The 17,788-nt window shown below is 34.6% G+C and overlaps 2 protein-coding genes and 1 pseudogene across 2 annotated transcripts; 1 reads left to right on the top strand and 2 right to left on the bottom strand.

Annotated features, from left to right (window-relative positions):
* Positions 1 to 438: 438 nt before the first annotated feature.
* On the bottom strand, positions 439 to 6,045 carry LOC107959720 (uncharacterized). Its single transcript, XM_041091359.1, has 5 exons — positions 5,957 to 6,045; positions 5,626 to 5,656; positions 5,478 to 5,534; positions 1,518 to 1,730; positions 439 to 631 (listed from the first exon to the last, which is right to left on the bottom strand). The coding sequence occupies exons 1-5, from the start codon at positions 6,043 to 6,045 to the stop codon at positions 446 to 448; spliced, it is 576 nt and encodes a 191-aa protein (XP_040947293.1). The 3' UTR covers positions 439 to 445.
* A 267-nt stretch (positions 6,046 to 6,312) lies between these two features.
* LOC107959721 (protein MEI2-like 2) lies at positions 6,313 to 12,611 on the top strand (annotated as a pseudogene).
* A 718-nt stretch (positions 12,612 to 13,329) lies between these two features.
* On the bottom strand, positions 13,330 to 17,571 carry LOC107959722 (ribose-phosphate pyrophosphokinase 4). The gene is made up of 7 exons (XM_016895849.2): positions 17,199 to 17,571; positions 15,819 to 16,134; positions 14,603 to 14,698; positions 14,352 to 14,420; positions 14,134 to 14,262; positions 13,736 to 13,835; positions 13,330 to 13,652 (listed from the first exon to the last, which is right to left on the bottom strand). Exons 1-7 carry the CDS (start codon positions 17,345 to 17,347, stop codon positions 13,522 to 13,524), a joined length of 990 nt encoding a protein of 329 aa, XP_016751338.1. The 5' UTR covers positions 17,348 to 17,571; the 3' UTR covers positions 13,330 to 13,521.
* Positions 17,572 to 17,788: the final 217 nt, after the last annotated feature.

Here is a 17,788-nt window from a genome sequence, read left to right as displayed (position 1 = left end):
AAAAGTTTGAACATTGATATTTAATGGTAAGAAAAAATTTTAATTGTTATGCCATGTTTTATTTATATTTTCAATTTAAATGTATAGTTTTATATTAATATTATATAATCAAAATGATTTTAATTATATTACAATTAAAAATATTAAATAATAAATAATGATTTTAATTATATTTTAATATACCTTAAATAACATAAATAAAATTTTTATTTCAGCTTAAAGTTAGCACAATTTATTTTAATAATGATTAAATTTGAACGAGATCTTTGAAAGTATCAAAACCGTTATATTTTTATCATAATTGATATTAATACAAGAATTGGTACTAAAGTTTGATGTCCTTTTTAAATTATAACGAAGAATTGGTACACCATTATCTTTAAGTATCAAAATATTTATCAAATACAAATAATAGATTAAAAAAAGAAAAAACACAAGTACCAAATTATATATTGCTCCTTTTTATAACAACATTTTGTCCATGAATTTCCTTTTTAATACAAGAATTGGTATCAGCCTTTGTGCCCATAGATGTACTTAGGGAAGTAGACTTTGGAATCAGCCTTTGTGCCTCCAATGCCTCGCGTGCCGCTTGCTCTTTGGCTCTTTTTGCTCTTTCCAATACCTTTTCCTGTGTGCATGAATTAAAGGGGATGTCATATTTTAATAAATCATCAAAATGGAGTAGTAAAATGCAGCAAATTTGCAGATGAACGATTTCAATTCCAACAAAAGAAGAAAAGATCGTGATGGCCAATTTGTTATTGCATTTACTCAGAAAATAATGGTACATCCCTATGTAAACCGACACAGGTCAGTTTCAAAAATGCTGTAGTAGAAGTAAAGTTGAATTCTAGCTTGAGCCTCCAATAACTAACTAGAAGTGGAATTCAGATAATACAACTTGCTAGAATTTAAGTTGGTGTGAAACTATGGCCATGCAGTTCATGATGAGGTTAAGGGAGAGGGTTGGTTACTGGAAATGCCATTGATACAGTATATTTGAAAACCTGAACGCCATAATTTTCCTCAAAAGAAAGAAAAGGGGTCTCTTACATTAACTCTTCCTATTGTAAATGAAGCAAAAATAATACCAGCATCAAAAGAAGGCATTTAAAACAAATGATGACTGCAATTTCGTAAGGCTCCCAAGAACAGATGTCAAGAAAAGAAAAGAAAACCTTTAGCTCCTCCCATTTAAATACCTTCAAATTATTGTTATTTTTCCAGTAAGGTTTGGTTTGTAAGCAATAGAACCAATCACTTTGGGCACCATAACATTAGGATTCAGAAACACACGTAATGGCCAAGCAGAACAGAAGTGTATTAAAGCCAAATTTCAAATTCATAAAACTCTCCACTGGTGGCGTTTGTGCATTACCAAATAAGCTATTCCAAGAGCTATGAAATAAACCCAGCAAAAGTGAACACCCCCCTCCCCCCCAAAAAAAAAGAAAGGGCCATGACATGAATCATGAATTTATCAAGGATTAGATTCAAGAACAAAATCTGGTTACCTGGAAATCCTGCACTTGCTTTTGTTGCTCAGCCTGCAACCTTCCAACAACACTCAAAAATTCCCTAATTGTGGACTCGATTCTCTCATTCAATGCTTCGGCTACAACCTTCCTTAAGAAAAAAGCATCCAGCACATTCCTGCTTCCATTATCACCTGCAATACTAAGTATCCCACTCAGTTTCACATAAAAAGGAAGAAAAAAAACACACAGCTACAATGTATTATGGGGTTGGGTTCATTCCTTCTTCTCAAGAAACACTCAATTTAACCTTAATCCCACAGGTGCACACAATTGTAACCATGTTTATACTATTAGGTATTGTCAATACTTATTTTCCAGCAAGATAAAATCCCTGCTTCATTACTCCAACTATAACCAGCTTAATGATGCTATCTTGATGAGCTCTTCTAGCATTTCGACTATCTTAATGAGCTCATTAATATTATCATGTTGTAAATAGAAAAAAAATTAGGGATTTATTCATGTATAAATACACCCTCTACTGTATATTTCCACTACAAACATACACAGAGAAATTCTCGATTAAAATCAAAGTTCATGAAGCAAACACAAAATAAACCCAGAATAGTTGGATTTTTGAATCTCAGAAGCCACTTGGCAGTGATGGATTTGAACACCAAATAAAAAGAAAAAGGAATTAACACCAAGAAACCGAAAGGAACCAGACCTGAAAAAATGAACACAAAGATTCATACCTCACGCCGAGACCGAGAGAAAAAATGAAGCAGTGGCTTTCAAACGTGCTGCAACAAATGAAAGGGAAAAAATGATCGAGAGAGAGAGAATCGGTAAAGGCAGACGAGGAGAAATGATGAGGACAGAAAAAGGAGAGGGTCGGGTAGGGAGGGAGGGTAAAACAGAGACTTGGAAAGGGAAGCCGGACGTAATGGGTAATCCTCGATTTGGGAAGGGAATAGAAAAGCAGAGAATTTGGGGATTAGGTCGGTATTGTAATACGCGCGTAATACCTATTACAGCGAACCAAACGCCGGAATAGGTCGGCAATGTAATAGGCGCGTAATCGGGGCGTAATGGATTACCTATTACACTGAACCAAACACACTGTAAGATCTTTTATATAGAATTATTCGAATAAAATAGTACTTCAATTCTATTCTTAATTTAATTGATCATGGTTAATTCTTGCTCTTCTTTAGAGATGCTTTTCAAATTTTTTATGAACTAAATTTCTCTTCAATGATTGCAATGGAGTTAATCAAAATTTTCTAGTTCTATTCCTTTTTATTCTTGATAAAGACTTGGATAGGTTAAATCTTAGTTCGTAATTAGGATAGGAATATACTTAATTATATTAGGTAGCCAAAAATTGAGGTTTGTTCTTAATTGGTTTGGTCTAAATTATTGACATAGGAATATAACACAATAATTAGATTAGATTAGTCATTTAATTGATTAGAAGAGAATTTTAGTAGATAGGTTAGTACTCAAATTTATTAGGATAATTAGGTGAAGATAGAACAATTAGCTAATATTGGATGAAATTGTAATATTAGTTATTGATTAGTTATTCTTTTAAATTTTGTTTTGTTAATTTTATTTACTAGATTTGGTTTTAAAAATTCCATTGTCAGATTATTTGGATAGGTTATAGAGTAATAGTTGGTAATTAACATTATAATTAACAATAGTTCACTTTGGGAATGGTCTTTTTATTCTACTTGTCGTGTTATGTATACTTACATGTGCAATATTCAATCAACGCTCATGCAAGGCAAAATATGTTAGTGCAATCATCTATGCATGTGTTCATTTTTGAAGTTTATTTGTTGAGATCTCTTCAAGTTGATAAGGACCTTATAGAGGGGTGGTTATGTGAATGACAAGTCAAATATGGAATTCGATGTCAATTGTATTGCAATCATTGGAAATGTGATATGAGGATTATGGACTGCCACTAATTCTTTTAAGATTCTCATGATTCCTAAGTTTCTAGCCTTCTACAATTTCCTATAAGAATTGACATTGCTTCATGAATTAGGGGTTGACTTGGCCTATATTTCTACCCAAATTTTGTTCCCTGCCCATGCTAGGTATTGTTACCACTTTGTGGAGACGAGACTCCATTCCTTAAATTAGTAAAGAGCTCGTCAATAATGTTCACTCTTTAACCCTTAACTTAATCACCATAGTTGAATGCTAGCCAAGTAGGTTTCCACAATCTCTCTCATCAAACAAGCAACCAGAGCTTTTGGAATCAACTAAGTATTTGCCTTATGTTCCCAAATATTTGGTACCTCATTGTTAGGTGCCTTGAAAATATTGAAATAGGCAATGGTAAGATCGAGCTAGGAAGCTGGAACCAACCCCTCACTTGAGCCCCATTAGGTTTTGATTATTAATGATATCACCTTTAATTATAAAGTTAAATCTCTAGTGTTGCCATCTCTTTGAGTTATGCTCATTGCTTCTCGTGGGTAACCTTTCTCTCTAATTGGTGAGCTTGAGGGGTGTTTGAAGAAGACTAGTTCAAATAGGGAGCGACATGGGGTGGTTGGAGAGTCCTCTTCATCCTTTGATTTAGATATCCTCATATCCTTTGAGCAACATTCATACCCTTGAATGGGGTGCTGCTTAGACACAATTGGGTCTATTGATTCTATTTAGGTATTGGAATTTTAAAGAGTGGGGTGAATAGTTTTTGTTTAGAATAATCAGGGGTGAAACATAAACTATTATGAAAATAATTTAACTCAAATTTTCTTATAGAAAAAAAGGGTGTAACAAAATTTCCAAATCTTTTGCCTATATGCTAAATCCCTATCATGAGTAACCAAAAAGCAATCTTTTGTCCATGTTTGAACCCTTTCCGCTAAATTTCCTTAAAAATAAGAACCTTTGTTTGGTATATTTACCTAGTGACTAGTTCTCCCTCCCTAATTAGGAATTTTCATCCATTGAGTTGATGTTAAATGTTGTAGCCATTGATAATAGCTTAGGGGAAGCAGTTTTTCCATGTTGGTTGTTGTTAGTGTTTTTTACTAACAAGATGTAACCCTTTTGCAGGAGTTAGTTGTTGCTCCCCATTAACCAGCTTAAACACCTTTTGTGTCTATTTTGTTGTAGCTTAGGTTAGAGATCCTTGATATATTTTTACATTCTACTATTCTTTTTCTACTACTTCATTATTTCCTAGGAAAGAAATTTTCCTTTTTGCCCCTTTTACCAAACATTTAGCCTTTCCATTTTATTTGGACTATCATCTAAGGCCTAAACTCATCCCCTTGAGAATATTCTAATGTTTCATTTAGTAACATCGATTATGAACATTTTGTGGTGCTCGGAGGTATCAAATTCGCCCCTCCTTTAGGTTGTGGGAACTTTTTTGGCTTGGATTGATCAAATTACACGAATTAACCTTCTGTCCTATAAACTTACACTTAGAGCATAAGAAATCAGTTCCTTCATCCAGAATGTCTTGTTGCCATCCTTCCATCATTACATATTTCTTAAATGGTCTTTTTAGGTAAACTTGAACGCATAATCTAGCAAACTTACCTCTTTCACTGGACATGATCTAGTTATCAACCCGCAATAAACCCTTTAGATTTTTGCCAATCTTCATTAATATTATTATATCGTAACTCAATGAAGAGTTCTAATAGACGAATCCACACTGCCACTAAGTTAAAAGCGGCTTCAAGCAACCTAAAGTTTTGCGTCCATTTGCAGAGGGTGAAGAAGCGTCCACATATGAACCATGACCCTCCTTTACTAACATGGTTATAGACTTCAATGTTTTCTAGTTTGTCCTTGAAGTAACTGTTTCCTAGATCAATCAACTTTAGCTCTCATTTAGGCCTTCATATTTTACCGAATACTTTGATTGCAAGTGCTTTCTTTCAATAGTTTCAGATAAGTTGCTTTTCTTCTTTAAACATGGATGATATAGATATCCTCCAGAGGATTCTATTGGACATCAGTATCATCCTTGTCGGAGTTTATCTCCATTTGTTCCATTCCTTTATCAAGGAACTGTTACTCATAATCATAGAAATTACCTTCCAATAAGGAATCCCTGTATGACAGTTTTTGAATTTGGTTCGCCTCCTAGTGATATGGCTACCTTGCGATCATCCTTGACAGGCGTTCTTCGTCTTCTTATTTGGAAAGCAAAAACTCAAATGCCATATTAATTTTAACTTTTTCGTGATTTATTCATGATTAAATCTAAGAATCATTCTATCATTCCAAGATGAGCTATTTAAGTTGACCAGAATGGACTCTATAAAAAATATTTAAAAATTCTCCAATGATAATCCCATCCAATTTCATGGACACTTGTACCAAAAATATCCCAAGATAGAGAGCAGCTGAATCCAATCACTGTTGCCGACACGCAAACAACACGTCATTGGTCCCCACCAACACAGATACAAAAAGCATAGATAAATCACCTGTGCTCATTCTCACCTAACACCTCTACTCCGTTAACCAATATCTGCACGTCTCCTCTAAAACCAGCCGTCCGATGTTCACGCCGCATCCTGATTAGATTCCCTCAGAATTATTTCCAAACCTTTTCACACTAACAATCCTTGAACCAATAACCGAAAGCCACATCACCCAGAGACAGAACCATGGCAAAGTTGTGATATAATGGAATATAATGGGCAAACAGGCAAACCAAAATTATGTTTTGTTTGTGTCTTGCGTGGGCTATATGTGTCAACGGACGCCAAACAAAATTCAAATTCAGCAGAATCTCTTTTTTTATTATGTTTATTTTTTTCAAAGACCGAAAAAACACAGTGCCTGAGAGAGAACTTTGTTTTTTTTTCCTCTTTCTCTTTCATTTTCTTTTTTTTTTTTCTTTTTCTTTCCCTCCAATCATGTTATATTTTCTCTCACTTTCTCTTTAATATAGTACTTTTAATTTTAATTAATTTTTGTTTATTATAATAATTATTAAAATTTCTAGTTTCCCGGCGAGAGAAAAGGAAGTAGAAGTGTGTAAGGAAGAAATATCTCTGCTTCTACGAAACTCTCTTTCTTTCTTTCAGTTGTTCTCTTAGTTTTTCCGTTTGTGTATATATGATTTTGGGTGATTAAAGACAAAAACTTTATTTGGAATCAGGCCTGTCAGTCAAGTTAACTTCTTCAATGGACTCTCTTTAACTATCTTTTATATATATATATATATACCATTTTCTTGTAAAAAGGTAATTTTTTCTTTTAACTTTACATTTATTTTCTTTCCATATAATTTCTGGGTAATTATTTGCTGATTTATTTATTTGATTGTTTGAGAGAAATGTTTCTGGGAAGTGTTCAAAAGGGGTAATTTTTGTTTCTGAATTTGTAAGTCTTTTTGACATTGTTAATTAGTGAAGTTATTGTTGGCTGCTGGGTTTGATGGTTCTTTTTTCCTAGTAGAGTTCAAAATTTCATTTTTATTGATATAGTTTCTTGTTTTGGATGTTGACTTATATTGGTGCAATGATTTACTGTTGTTATTTTATCATAATTATCAGCTCTTTTAGAGCTTACACTGTAGTTGATCTTGACAATTTTGTTTGCTTTATTTGGACTTTGTGCTATCTGTAGAGAATCATTGCTTGGTTGACTACTCAAAAGTGAATTCCTGTAACCTGTATTTACTGTAAAAGCTGTGTGATCAAGAAGAACTAATTGGAAATATTGTAGTTTAAAGGTTGCGAATTTGATTTGGCTTTTGCACAGTATACTGACTGCTAGTTGGTTGAATTGCTCAGGAACTGCTGTATGTATTGAAATTCAATATGAACTTGAAAATTTAGTGAATGCTTTGCGATGATATGCTATGCTATTCTTAAGGTTTCACATAGTCTGTGTTATATATGCTGAATTAGTCTGCATTATTGTCATATTTTGATAGTTAATGTTTGGAATTCTTTGTCTTCAGAAAGTGATTAAATGGAGGAAAGTTCTAAAGGTCCAACCTCAAGTCAAGCTGGAGGTATAACATTGTTTATCATCCGATTAAATCTAGGATACAAATGCATGTGATCTTATGCATCTTGCTTATCTATTTTCACCAGATACTGATTGGTTGTTCTTGTATTATAGGTCCATCCGATACTCCTTCAGTCAACATTTCTAGAAAGTGGGAAACTGGTGCATGGGGAATCCCGCGTAGAACTGAGGCATATCATTCATCAAGTGATGCAAGCTTATTTTCTAGTTCATTACCTGTCCTTCCTCATGAAAAACGTATGTGTTTTCTTTTGATATGAAATTGCTGTATATTGTGTTATACTTGGAACAAGACTGAGGATTTTCTTTTGCTAAAATGTAGTGAACTTTACTGATGGTGAAAATTCTGGTCATTCTGTTGATGATAACTCGCCCGAGTTACGTAAGCTAGAGTTAAAAAATGAAGGAAAGGACCCACTCGAAGATGTTGAAACAAATGCAATTGGAAATTTACTTCCTGATGATGAAGATGACCTCCTTGCTGGCATAATGGATGACTTCGACTTAAATGAGTTGCCTAGTCAGTTGGAGGACTTGGAAGAATATGATGTCTTTGGTACTGGAGGGGGAATGGAGTTGGACTTTGAACCTCAAGAGGGCCTTAATATTGGTATATCAAAGATGAACCTATCTGAAGGGGTTCTTGCAAATGGGATTGGTCATTACCCTCTTACAAATGGTGTGGGAACAGTGGCTGGGGAACACCCCTATGGTGAGCATCCTTCAAGAACATTGTTTGTACGAAATATCAATAGTAATGTTGAAGACTCTGAATTGAGATCTCTCTTTGAGGTATTTTATTTTAGTCTGTTATTCTTATTTACATTGGTTACCGTTCTACCTAATAAATCTCTTTGCTTATAATGGTGTTATTTTTTGGTCTCTTGGATCTACTTTGGTCCTTTTTCTTTAATTATGTGCATGTAAGAGTTTTCATCTTGTTTATACTAGGCTAATAATCATCATCTTTGGAATTCCAACACATTTTGCAGCATTATGGAGATATCAGAACTTTGTACACTGCATGCAAGCATAGGGGTTTTGTAATGATTTCATATTATGATATTCGAGCTGCACGCACTGCGATGCGTGCATTACAAAATAAGCCGCTAAGGCGAAGAAAACTGGACATTCACTTCTCAATTCCAAAGGTTTGAACTAGTGTATTTTGTTTATATATTTGAGTTTGACATTGTAGATCCCATCAACAAATTTAACTTATAATATTCCAGGATAACCCATCGGAGAAAGATATAAATCAGGGAACTCTTGTAATATTTAATTTGGATCCATCAGTATCAAATGATGACCTTCGCCAAATATTTGGGGATTATGGAGAGGTCAAAGAGGTATAATATAATTTTTCCTAATTTGTTTCTCTGCCACTTTCATTCACCAATTTGACATGTCTGGAGATTTGCTGATGACTTATTCGCTTGCGAGAATGCAGATCAGGGAAACACCACATAAGCGACACCATAAATTCATAGAATTTTATGATGTTAGAGCTGCAGAGGCTGCTCTTAGAGCATTGAATCGGAGTGACATAGCTGGGAAACGCATAAAGCTTGAACCTAGCCGTCCCGGTGGAGCTCGTCGAAAGTAAGTGTTAATTTTAGCTTCTTTGTATCATCTGATTTCTGGTAGATGTTTCTATAAGATAATCTTTAGCAGGATATAATTTCTGAAACACTTAATATGATCTGTTATTGCTATTGTGGTCTGGGAGAGAAACTTGGAATGAATGTGAATATTTAGGAGTTAGGTATGAAGATACTATCTTTCTTTGTAGTTGACGACCAAAAAAGGGAATAGGGGAGATGGTGGATGCATTTTCTTTTTCCATAGATTAGTGGGAGCCCTACTGTTGTGGTGTCCTGGAATACTTTTGCAAATTTTCTTCCTGTGAATGCCTAATGCTTCTGGCAACTGGCAACTTGGCTACATGCTAAATTGTTTTTTCTTGTTTCAGTAAACTAAATTTCGGGTTAGCACCTAGCCAACTAGAAAAATTCCCATTAACACTTTCTATGCTTAGCATAACTTTGTGATCCATTTTTCTTGAGCATCTGAAACATTTATGCATATTTATGTTGGATATCTTTGACAACCTAAAAAGGAACTCTGCTATCTTTGAATCTTATAATTGCTCTTTCCTCATGGCTGCTAGGCATATTTTTGAACTGGTATAAAGAAATTAAAATTGATGCCCCCTTCTTTGTTAGCTTGATGCAGCAGCTAAGTCAGGAGCTTGAACAGGACGAAGCACGAAGTTTTAGACATCACATTGGTTCTCCGGTTGCTAGCTCTCCTCCTGGTAAATATCGTAGATGCCCTACGTTTGTGTGTACTCAACAACTTTATGCTCGTACAACCAGTTTTTTTTTTCTACAATTATTCTGAGTTATGCATTGCTGTGACAGGAAATTGGGCACAATTTGGCAGCCCTGTTGAAAAAACTCCGTTGCATGCTTTTAGCAAGTCTCCTGGTTTGGGATCTTTTAGCCCTGTAAATAGCAATAATTTGCCTGGACTAGCTTCAATTCTCCCACATCAGTTGCCTAACTCTCCAAAGATTGCACCTATTGGGAAGGATCAAAGCAAGACCAATAATACAAACCCAATTTTTACTAATTCTGGAGCAATGCAAGGAGCATCCTACCAGCATTCGAGATCCTTCTCTGAGCAAAAGGTAAGTGCAAGCCCTGGACTGATCTCTGCCTTTGGTGAATCTACTTCAAGTTCATCTGGTATTGGAACATTGACCGGTCCTCAGTTTCTATGGGGAAGTCCCACTCCTTACTCTGAGCGTGCTAATTCTGCTTGGCCAACACCATCAGTGACGCACCCTTTTTCATCAAGTGGACAAGGTTTTCCGTATGCTAGTCGGCATGGCTCATTTCTTGGTTCAAGCAACCACCATCATGTGGGATCTGCTCCTTCTGGTGTGCATCTTGATAGGCACTTTAACTATCTCTCTGAGTCGCCTGAAACATCCTTTATGAATCCTGTTTCTTTTGCTGGTGTGGGTTTAAATCGTAGCAATGGAAGTTTTTGATGAATATTGGTGCTCGTGGAACTATTGGTGCTGGTGTTGGTCACCTAGGAAATGTAACTGAAAATGGTTCGCCTAGTTTCAGAATGATGTCAATGCCAAGACATGGTCCTATTTTCCTTGGGAATGGTTCTTATCCTGGACAAGGTACAGCTGGCAATGAAGGGTTGGCTGACCGCAGTCGAAGTCGGCTAGTTGAAAATAATGGAAACCAGATTGATAACAAGAAGCAGTATCAGCTTGATTTGGATAAAATAATTAATGGAGAAGATACTAGGACCACTTTAATGATTAAAAATATCCCCAACAAGTAAGACAAGTTAATGAATGGTGAAGAACTCAATGTTTTGGGTTCTAAGTAAAATGCTGTTTTTTCTTGATGGTTTCTGCTTTTATTCTATTTGTTTAGGTATACTTCGAAGATGCTGCTTGCTGCTATTGATGAGAATCACCGGGGCACTTACGATTTTCTCTATTTGCCAATTGATTTCAAGGTACTCTCGGGGTCTTTGACATGTATGGTTAGGTCAAGTTGATTTACTGGTAATTAATCAACTTCTCTGATTGCAGAACAAGTGCAATGTAGGTTATGCTTTCATCAATATGATCTCCCCTTCACATATTGTCTCCTTCTACCAGGTTCAACCTTTTCTCCTTTGTCAAGTGTGTCAAGAAAGAGTAGTATGGAATATCGATCAATAAATAGTATTTGTTTAACTTCATAATAAGTGTTCATATATATAACTAAATTTAATTGTTCATAACGTATCCATAAAAGAGAAAATCAGAGTTTTATGCTTCTGTAAATTTATCTTCTTGGTAAAAAATGAGGAGTGAACTCTATGGAAATTTCTGCAGGCTTTTAATGGAAAGAAATGGGAGAAGTTCAACAGTGAGAAGGTGGCGTCATTGGCCTATGCTCGAATCCAGGGCAAGGCTGCTCTTGTGGCACATTTCCAGAATTCAAGCTTAATGAATGAAGATAAGAGATGCCGGCCAATTCTGTTTCATTCAGAGGGCCAAGAGACCAGTGATCAGGTAGTAAAATTTTAAGTATGAGTTGGAGAGCATTTACCAGTATTTATTTTGTTCAATAAAACTCCTTGCCAACAGTAGATTACATATATTGATTCTAGTATTTTTAATGCTTACTAATTCATTAGATATAGTCATTTCAGTAGAGACCAAGCCAGGAATATTGCAAAAAACGAATTAAGTAAATATAAAAATAATTCATAATCTTCTTAAAAAAAAAATTATATATAAGCTTTGAACATTGCCTCTGTTGTATTAAAAACTTTATAAAATGCATGGAGAGATTAATTAGGGACATTTTTGTCGAAGTTTTCTGAACACCGGTGTAAACCAACCTTTTGATACTTACCAAGTGTATGATCTTGCAGGAGCATTTCCTTTCTTGCAATTTGAACATCTGTATTCGTCAACCAGACGGGTCCTATTCCGGGGATTCATTGGAGAGCCCGAAGGGCCTTCTGGATGAGAAGCCAGAGAAGAGTTAACAATAAGTTCTGTAATCTTACCCCTTAGCTTGAATTAAGAAAAAGGCTAAGGATGCTAACAAGTTGATAATTTTCCTTTTCAAGTGTATAAAAGTTGGACGACAAATTAAAGCACAAGCGTACGAAAAAGCTTGTGTCATGTGCAGTGTTTGCTTTTCAGCTATGGACACTCCATGGTAAGTAACTAGAGACGTTGAAAATTAAAACGAGGCAGAAAGTGTTATCTTTGTTTGTAGAGCAAGAAAATTGGTATGAATAAGGCGGAGCATGTTGCTAAGGATTGGAATTTTCTTCGCAACTCGTCAACCTGTGCTTAGATCTCCTCTGGGTTCTTTCTTTCTGAACTGTTAGATGTTGTCGGTCATTCATGTGGATATGCAGATATGGTTACTTGTTTGTATGTAAATCTTTGTTGGTGGGGAACTCCAAAATTTGAAGGTACAGGGCTGTTCATAAACTGTATAGGGAATGTAATGAACTATATTTTTGTCAATATTTATGTATGTACAGATATTTCCATTACTCCCTTTCTCTCTGCCCCGTTTATTTGTAACTTGATATTTCCTTTCCACCCATATGGTGGGTGTATTGTGGGAAACCAGAAAATATTTATTTTTTTATATCATGTGCCAAGAAGAAAATAAGACAAATAAATAATAAAAGAGAGAAAATGTCGAGAGTAGCCGAACATATGTATATATATATTTTTTGGACGAGTGATCAATAAATTCTGAAAATGTAATTTATTAATATAAGGTCTATTTTATAGTTTGGGTTTTACATACCTCCTTTATTAGCTATGAATAATAAAAATAAGTGCAAGTTTAAATTTGCTTTTTTTTTTTTTGAAAAATGCAGTAAATAAGCTTTTTTGAAGACTTTGTGTTTAATATTATTGTCACAAGTTAAAATATTTATTTCAGGCATGATGTTATAAAATAAAAAAATAGATTAAAATTCTTTTTGGAAGTGTTACAAGTATAATATAAATACAAATATATATCCAAGTAAGTACAAATATCAAACAGTTAAAACACAAACTAACTATTTAAGTAACCACAAAATATAATCAAACAATTACAGTATAAACAGACTAAAAATTGGTACAGTTCAAACTAAAATTAACAAACTAAACTAAATCCCACACATGATAATTGCACATGATGGGACTCAAAGATTAATTGGATACAAACAAACCCATGGCTAATCTCAACAAAATTGATTCAATCAGGGACTTTACTAATATGAATATTAGATTTTATTCATAAAAAAAATTATTTAAATCAGTATGCAACTTTTCATACTAAATGATACTTTTATCCTCAAAACATAATACATTTATTTCGTCATTTCATACTAAGATGAAATTGGCACATACTTTCTGAACTTTCGGCTTAAAAAGAGTTCATATGAAGCCTCTTGGAAATTGGACTTAAATTTGGAGAGCATCAGCAATTGATCCCGCAAGACTCAGAACTTCAAAAGGAGCTCTGTTTTCAACGGCTTTCACAGTCTGGGGGCATGAATCTGTGATCCAAAAGTAGGCAAATCCCTTCTCCGACCCTTCCACAATACCAAATCAAATACCTATCAATACCTCCACAAGTTGCATCACAGACACAAGATGAGATCGAACAAGTACTTACTGTTGTTCTTCTGCGTAAACCGCTCCCAGGAACGCTTCGGGAAAACACCATGAGTGACATATGCGCTCACCTTTGCCGCATCATGAGCGAACAGAACTTTCTGGAAGAAGAACAAGTTCCATGAACCAACAAATCAAGCTTATTATTTCAAGTCCAAAGCCATATGAACGTTGAAAAGTGTAGCGTCCATTACAGGACAAATATTATGCATATCAACAGTAAGTAAACATATGATGCATGAAAATAAAAACTGTTCCAGAATCACAAATGCGTGTCATGGCAGAAAATAAACACAAATTATCCACCTGTCACAGCCACAGCCTGAGATCGGGACATAACGTGAAATTGTAATGGACTAAGGGAAAAAGTACATAAGAAAGGGTATTGGCTATAAGTACCTGGCATTCAATGAGAGTGCCTCCAGATTGCACTAAGTCATCAACTATAACCACATGACAACCGGTGGGATTTCCCTCCTTGAGTCGAACTATCCTCTTGTCACCCTCACGAACCTTTGTGCAGATAACCTGTCATCAATTACCATGTACTTTAAATCTACATATAACAAAAGGGAGCAAAATATAACAAAACTTAATAGGTAAGATTCCAAACTGACCGTTGGAAAATGGTCCAACAACTTGTGAAATCGTTTCCAAGCTCCATCATCTGGAAATGCAACAACTATCTGAAAAAACAAATTGAGTCTAATTCAGGAGGGTGTAACAACATAGAATAAGGGACCACTCCTAAGAAAAGAATATTGGCATCAAGTTAGTAGAAATCATGTAGAAGAAGGCACTGACGAGCACCATGACCACAAAGAAAATATATTTTGCACCAGACAACATTTTGAGATGATATACTTACCTTATCAGCATCAGAGAGCTGATGAAGACGCTGCTTTAGAAGAGGAATCCCAGTCTCAAATAATGGCAACACATGGTCTCCGAAATAAAATCTTTCCTATATTATAAGGAAAATTAACAAATCAAGTCTCCTTATAAAACAGAAAACAACCAAGACATTGATTACAGACGTAAATTACCAAGGGCAACTCCGTCTTACAACCAATGAATCACAAGTGATCATGTTTGAGAATATAGATGTACAACGTTATTGCTCATTAGATCCACATTAAATAGCACGAACATATATTTTTATTTAGAATAAGACAACTTGGAATCAATCACCTATCCTGCATTATTACTTCAGGCATATGTCTACTCAGCAAACAAAAGTGTCCATTACTTTCCTAGGCCAACAATGAACCCCATTGCTAATAACATCAATGTTAACCATCATTTGTGTTCAGAATTATCCACAGGGTTCAAAGATTAAAATACCAAATTCAACAATCTGAATTTTTGATCACTAGTAGCTGAATTATTGCTTGTTGGTCAAAGGATTATGTTTCCAGACTTATCACCATATACTTTGGACATTATGGGGAGAATATAAGCAAGCCTCCTTCCCTCATCATTTGCCCTTTCAATTCAGTTAAACCAAATTCTAAAAGAAGAAATCTTATGCTTTAATGTTCCAATATACTTCTTCAACTACCCATTTTCTTTTCCGTTTTAGAGAAAGAACGCAAGGAATCAAGACCATAATGGAAATAGCTAACTAGAGTCGAATACAACAAAGATTGTAGGTGGTTAGTGCTTGGTACTTGGTAGCTATTTGAACATGCAGAGATGATGAGAAACTTCACAATAATCGAATAAGAATGAAGATCAAAAGTCACAAAATCCAAGCCTTGAAAACAACCAATGAGACTTAATCCTCTCTCTAAAAAAAACCTATCACAAGACACTTTGTATGGTAATGATTTGAAATATAAATATTTCGGTTGAGTAAGAGAATACCCAAATATAAAGTTCTAGCCATGCACTAAATAAATAAAAAAAACAGGTATTGCTCATTAGCATTACGCTGATGCAAAACAACAAGATGAAACTTTCCAAGATTAATCTGATAAAACGCTTCAGCTATAAACATTTAAATATTGTAACAAGGGAATATATATGTTAATCATGTTCACTGTTGAAAGGAAAAACAAAAAAAACCAAAAAACAAAACCAACCTGCAAAGCATGGATGTCATAAATAACTATGCTTGTAGGACCACCCCTAGATATGGGAATATTTGACAAAATCCTTGCCATGGTAAATGCAGTTGCAACATCTCCTTCTTCTTCCATTCTCTCAAAGGAGCCAGTTGGAAAGAATGGCAACACCAAAGTGAAGGAAGCAACAAACAATCGCGGAAGATTATATATGACGGAAAGCTGTTCAAAGATAACAGCTGGGGAGCTGAAGGATGCGAGAAAAGCAACATGCTGACCTCGGATATCATGTGCATTGTTTATGAAAAGATTTGGAAATCCATCATCAAAGCTCCTGTAAATGAAAGAAGTTCAGCATTTCTTCTTCATATAATAATACTCTTTGTTTAAAACTATTAATATATATCTCTCACTGAAATCAAATCTAGATTTGTAAACATTGGAAGTTTAAAGACAGAAAAATAAAGTCACTATTGAAATGCCAACATAATGTTGAAAGGATTAAATGTTCTTGATTTGGCCATGATACAGGCTTCAGCAATAAAAGAAAGCAAGAAACACATGGTAAGTCAACATACAAAATTGCAAAACATGTGTAAATAAAGTAAATAGTAGATATTAAAAAATTGACAAGTAAAGGAGTTTGCATCTATCAACATATTGGCTCAGTTTCGGTGAAGGACTTAAAAGTAAGAACATAGACAGGTTTAGCGTGTTCTTGGGACAAAGTTAAAACATGAAAATAAGCTGATTTTCCATGTTATTGATCATGATGACCAACTTATGAGTGGGTTTAGAACTGACAGACTTGGACCGAGTTATTTCAAGTCTTGACAAAAACTTCCAAGTTCATTGTCAAGCAGGCACCTTTGGATCAACGATTACTATTCATTGGCTGTAACAAGGTTCTCAGAACTACATTTGCAAATTGCATGAATTGCTCATCTAAAAAGATAACATATAGAACCCAGAAGTAAACACACAAGGAAGTTGATCAGAGTCTCATAAGACTGAAGAATAAGAACAAAGTGGCAGAAAACAAAGATGATCCAAGAATTCACATCCAAATAAAGAGCACAACTTTTCCCCTTTTTCCTCAATTTTTTTTAAGAAAATAAAAATACAAATGCTTTGTCATAAGAGTTCATGAAATTCTTTGCCACTTATCCTAACACACAATCTGATCATATACCATTTGATCAACTTTTTTTTTTTAAAAAAATTCAACCTTTTTACATACAGATTAAACGAAAAGCAAGAAAGAAAAACACCCACCTTAAAAAATGCAAAAAGAAAAGAAAAGAAAAGAATCAAAAGAACAGAAACATGAAAAGTTGTCATTCAAAGGAGAAAACAAACCAAAGATTTTGAAGAAATAATTGAGGCAAGTGAGTATACCTCCAGTTGATAGATTGAAGGGTAATGAGTTGGGAGTGAGCAGCAACTTTACGGGCAAGCTCTTCACACTCCATACAGTAAAACAATCGAACCTGCTTCTTATTCCCAGACTTCAACTCTCCCGTGACCTGGTTGTTATTGTTCTCCATTTTTTTGTTTAAGCTTTTTTTACAGGGGAGGAAAAAGGAGAGACTTTAGAATTCAGACAGAGGTAGAGAGAGACAAAGATATATAAAGAAAGAAGTGAGAAGTACGAGGGTAGGCTTTGCGACCTCTCCTCCGCTTTCCCTCACAGTTTATATATAATACAAACTCTTCACTCTTCTCTATTTTCTTGGGGGTCTGTCTGTCTTGACCTAATACGACAGAAATAAATATAATAAAAAACTAAGCCTCAAAATAAAGATTTAATGATAAAAAACAAAATTATTCATTACGAAAAAAAATATATATAAAAATATAATTTTAAAAAACACTATGGATATGATTTTTATCATATAAAGGTTTAATTCTGGTTTTAGTCCTTTCCTACAAAAAAAATTGGTTTTAATCCTCTAATTTTTTTAAAGGTAAATTTATTAATTCATTTA

The sequence above is a fragment of the Gossypium hirsutum genome, chromosome D04 (assembly GCF_007990345.1).
Source record: "Gossypium hirsutum isolate 1008001.06 chromosome D04, Gossypium_hirsutum_v2.1, whole genome shotgun sequence".
Lineage (NCBI taxonomy): Eukaryota > Viridiplantae > Streptophyta > Magnoliopsida > Malvales > Malvaceae > Gossypium > Gossypium hirsutum.
Note: the sequence above shows the minus strand (reverse complement) of the source record. Positions and strands in the feature narration are given on the sequence as shown.

What these genes read in the sequence shown, in the direction of transcription:
- LOC107959720 (XM_041091359.1), bottom strand. Translation starts at nt 6,045, where the DNA reads ATGCGGCGTGAACATCGGACGGCTGGTTTTAGAGGAGACGTGCAGATA. An exon ending in TTAGGTGAGAATGAGCACAG is followed by an intron (nt 5,657 to 5,956) that starts GTGATTTATCTA and finishes CCAAATAAGAAG; the next exon opens with ACGAAGAACGCCTGTCAAGG. An exon ending in CTGTCAAGGATGATCGCAAG is followed by an intron (nt 5,535 to 5,625) that starts GTAGCCATATCA and finishes TATGAGTAACAG; the next exon opens with TTCCTTGATAAAGGAATGGA.
- LOC107959722 (XM_016895849.2), bottom strand. Translation starts at nt 17,347, where the DNA reads ATGGAGAACAATAACAACCAGGTCACGGGAGAGTTGAAGTCTGGGAAT. An exon ending in ATGACATCCATGCTTTGCAG is followed by an intron (nt 14,699 to 15,818) that starts GTTGGTTTTGTT and finishes CTTATAATATAG; the next exon opens with GAAAGATTTTATTTCGGAGA. An exon ending in GTTTACGCAGAAGAACAACA is followed by an intron (nt 13,653 to 13,735) that starts GTAAGTACTTGT and finishes GTATTGTGGAAG; the next exon opens with GGTCGGAGAAGGGATTTGCC.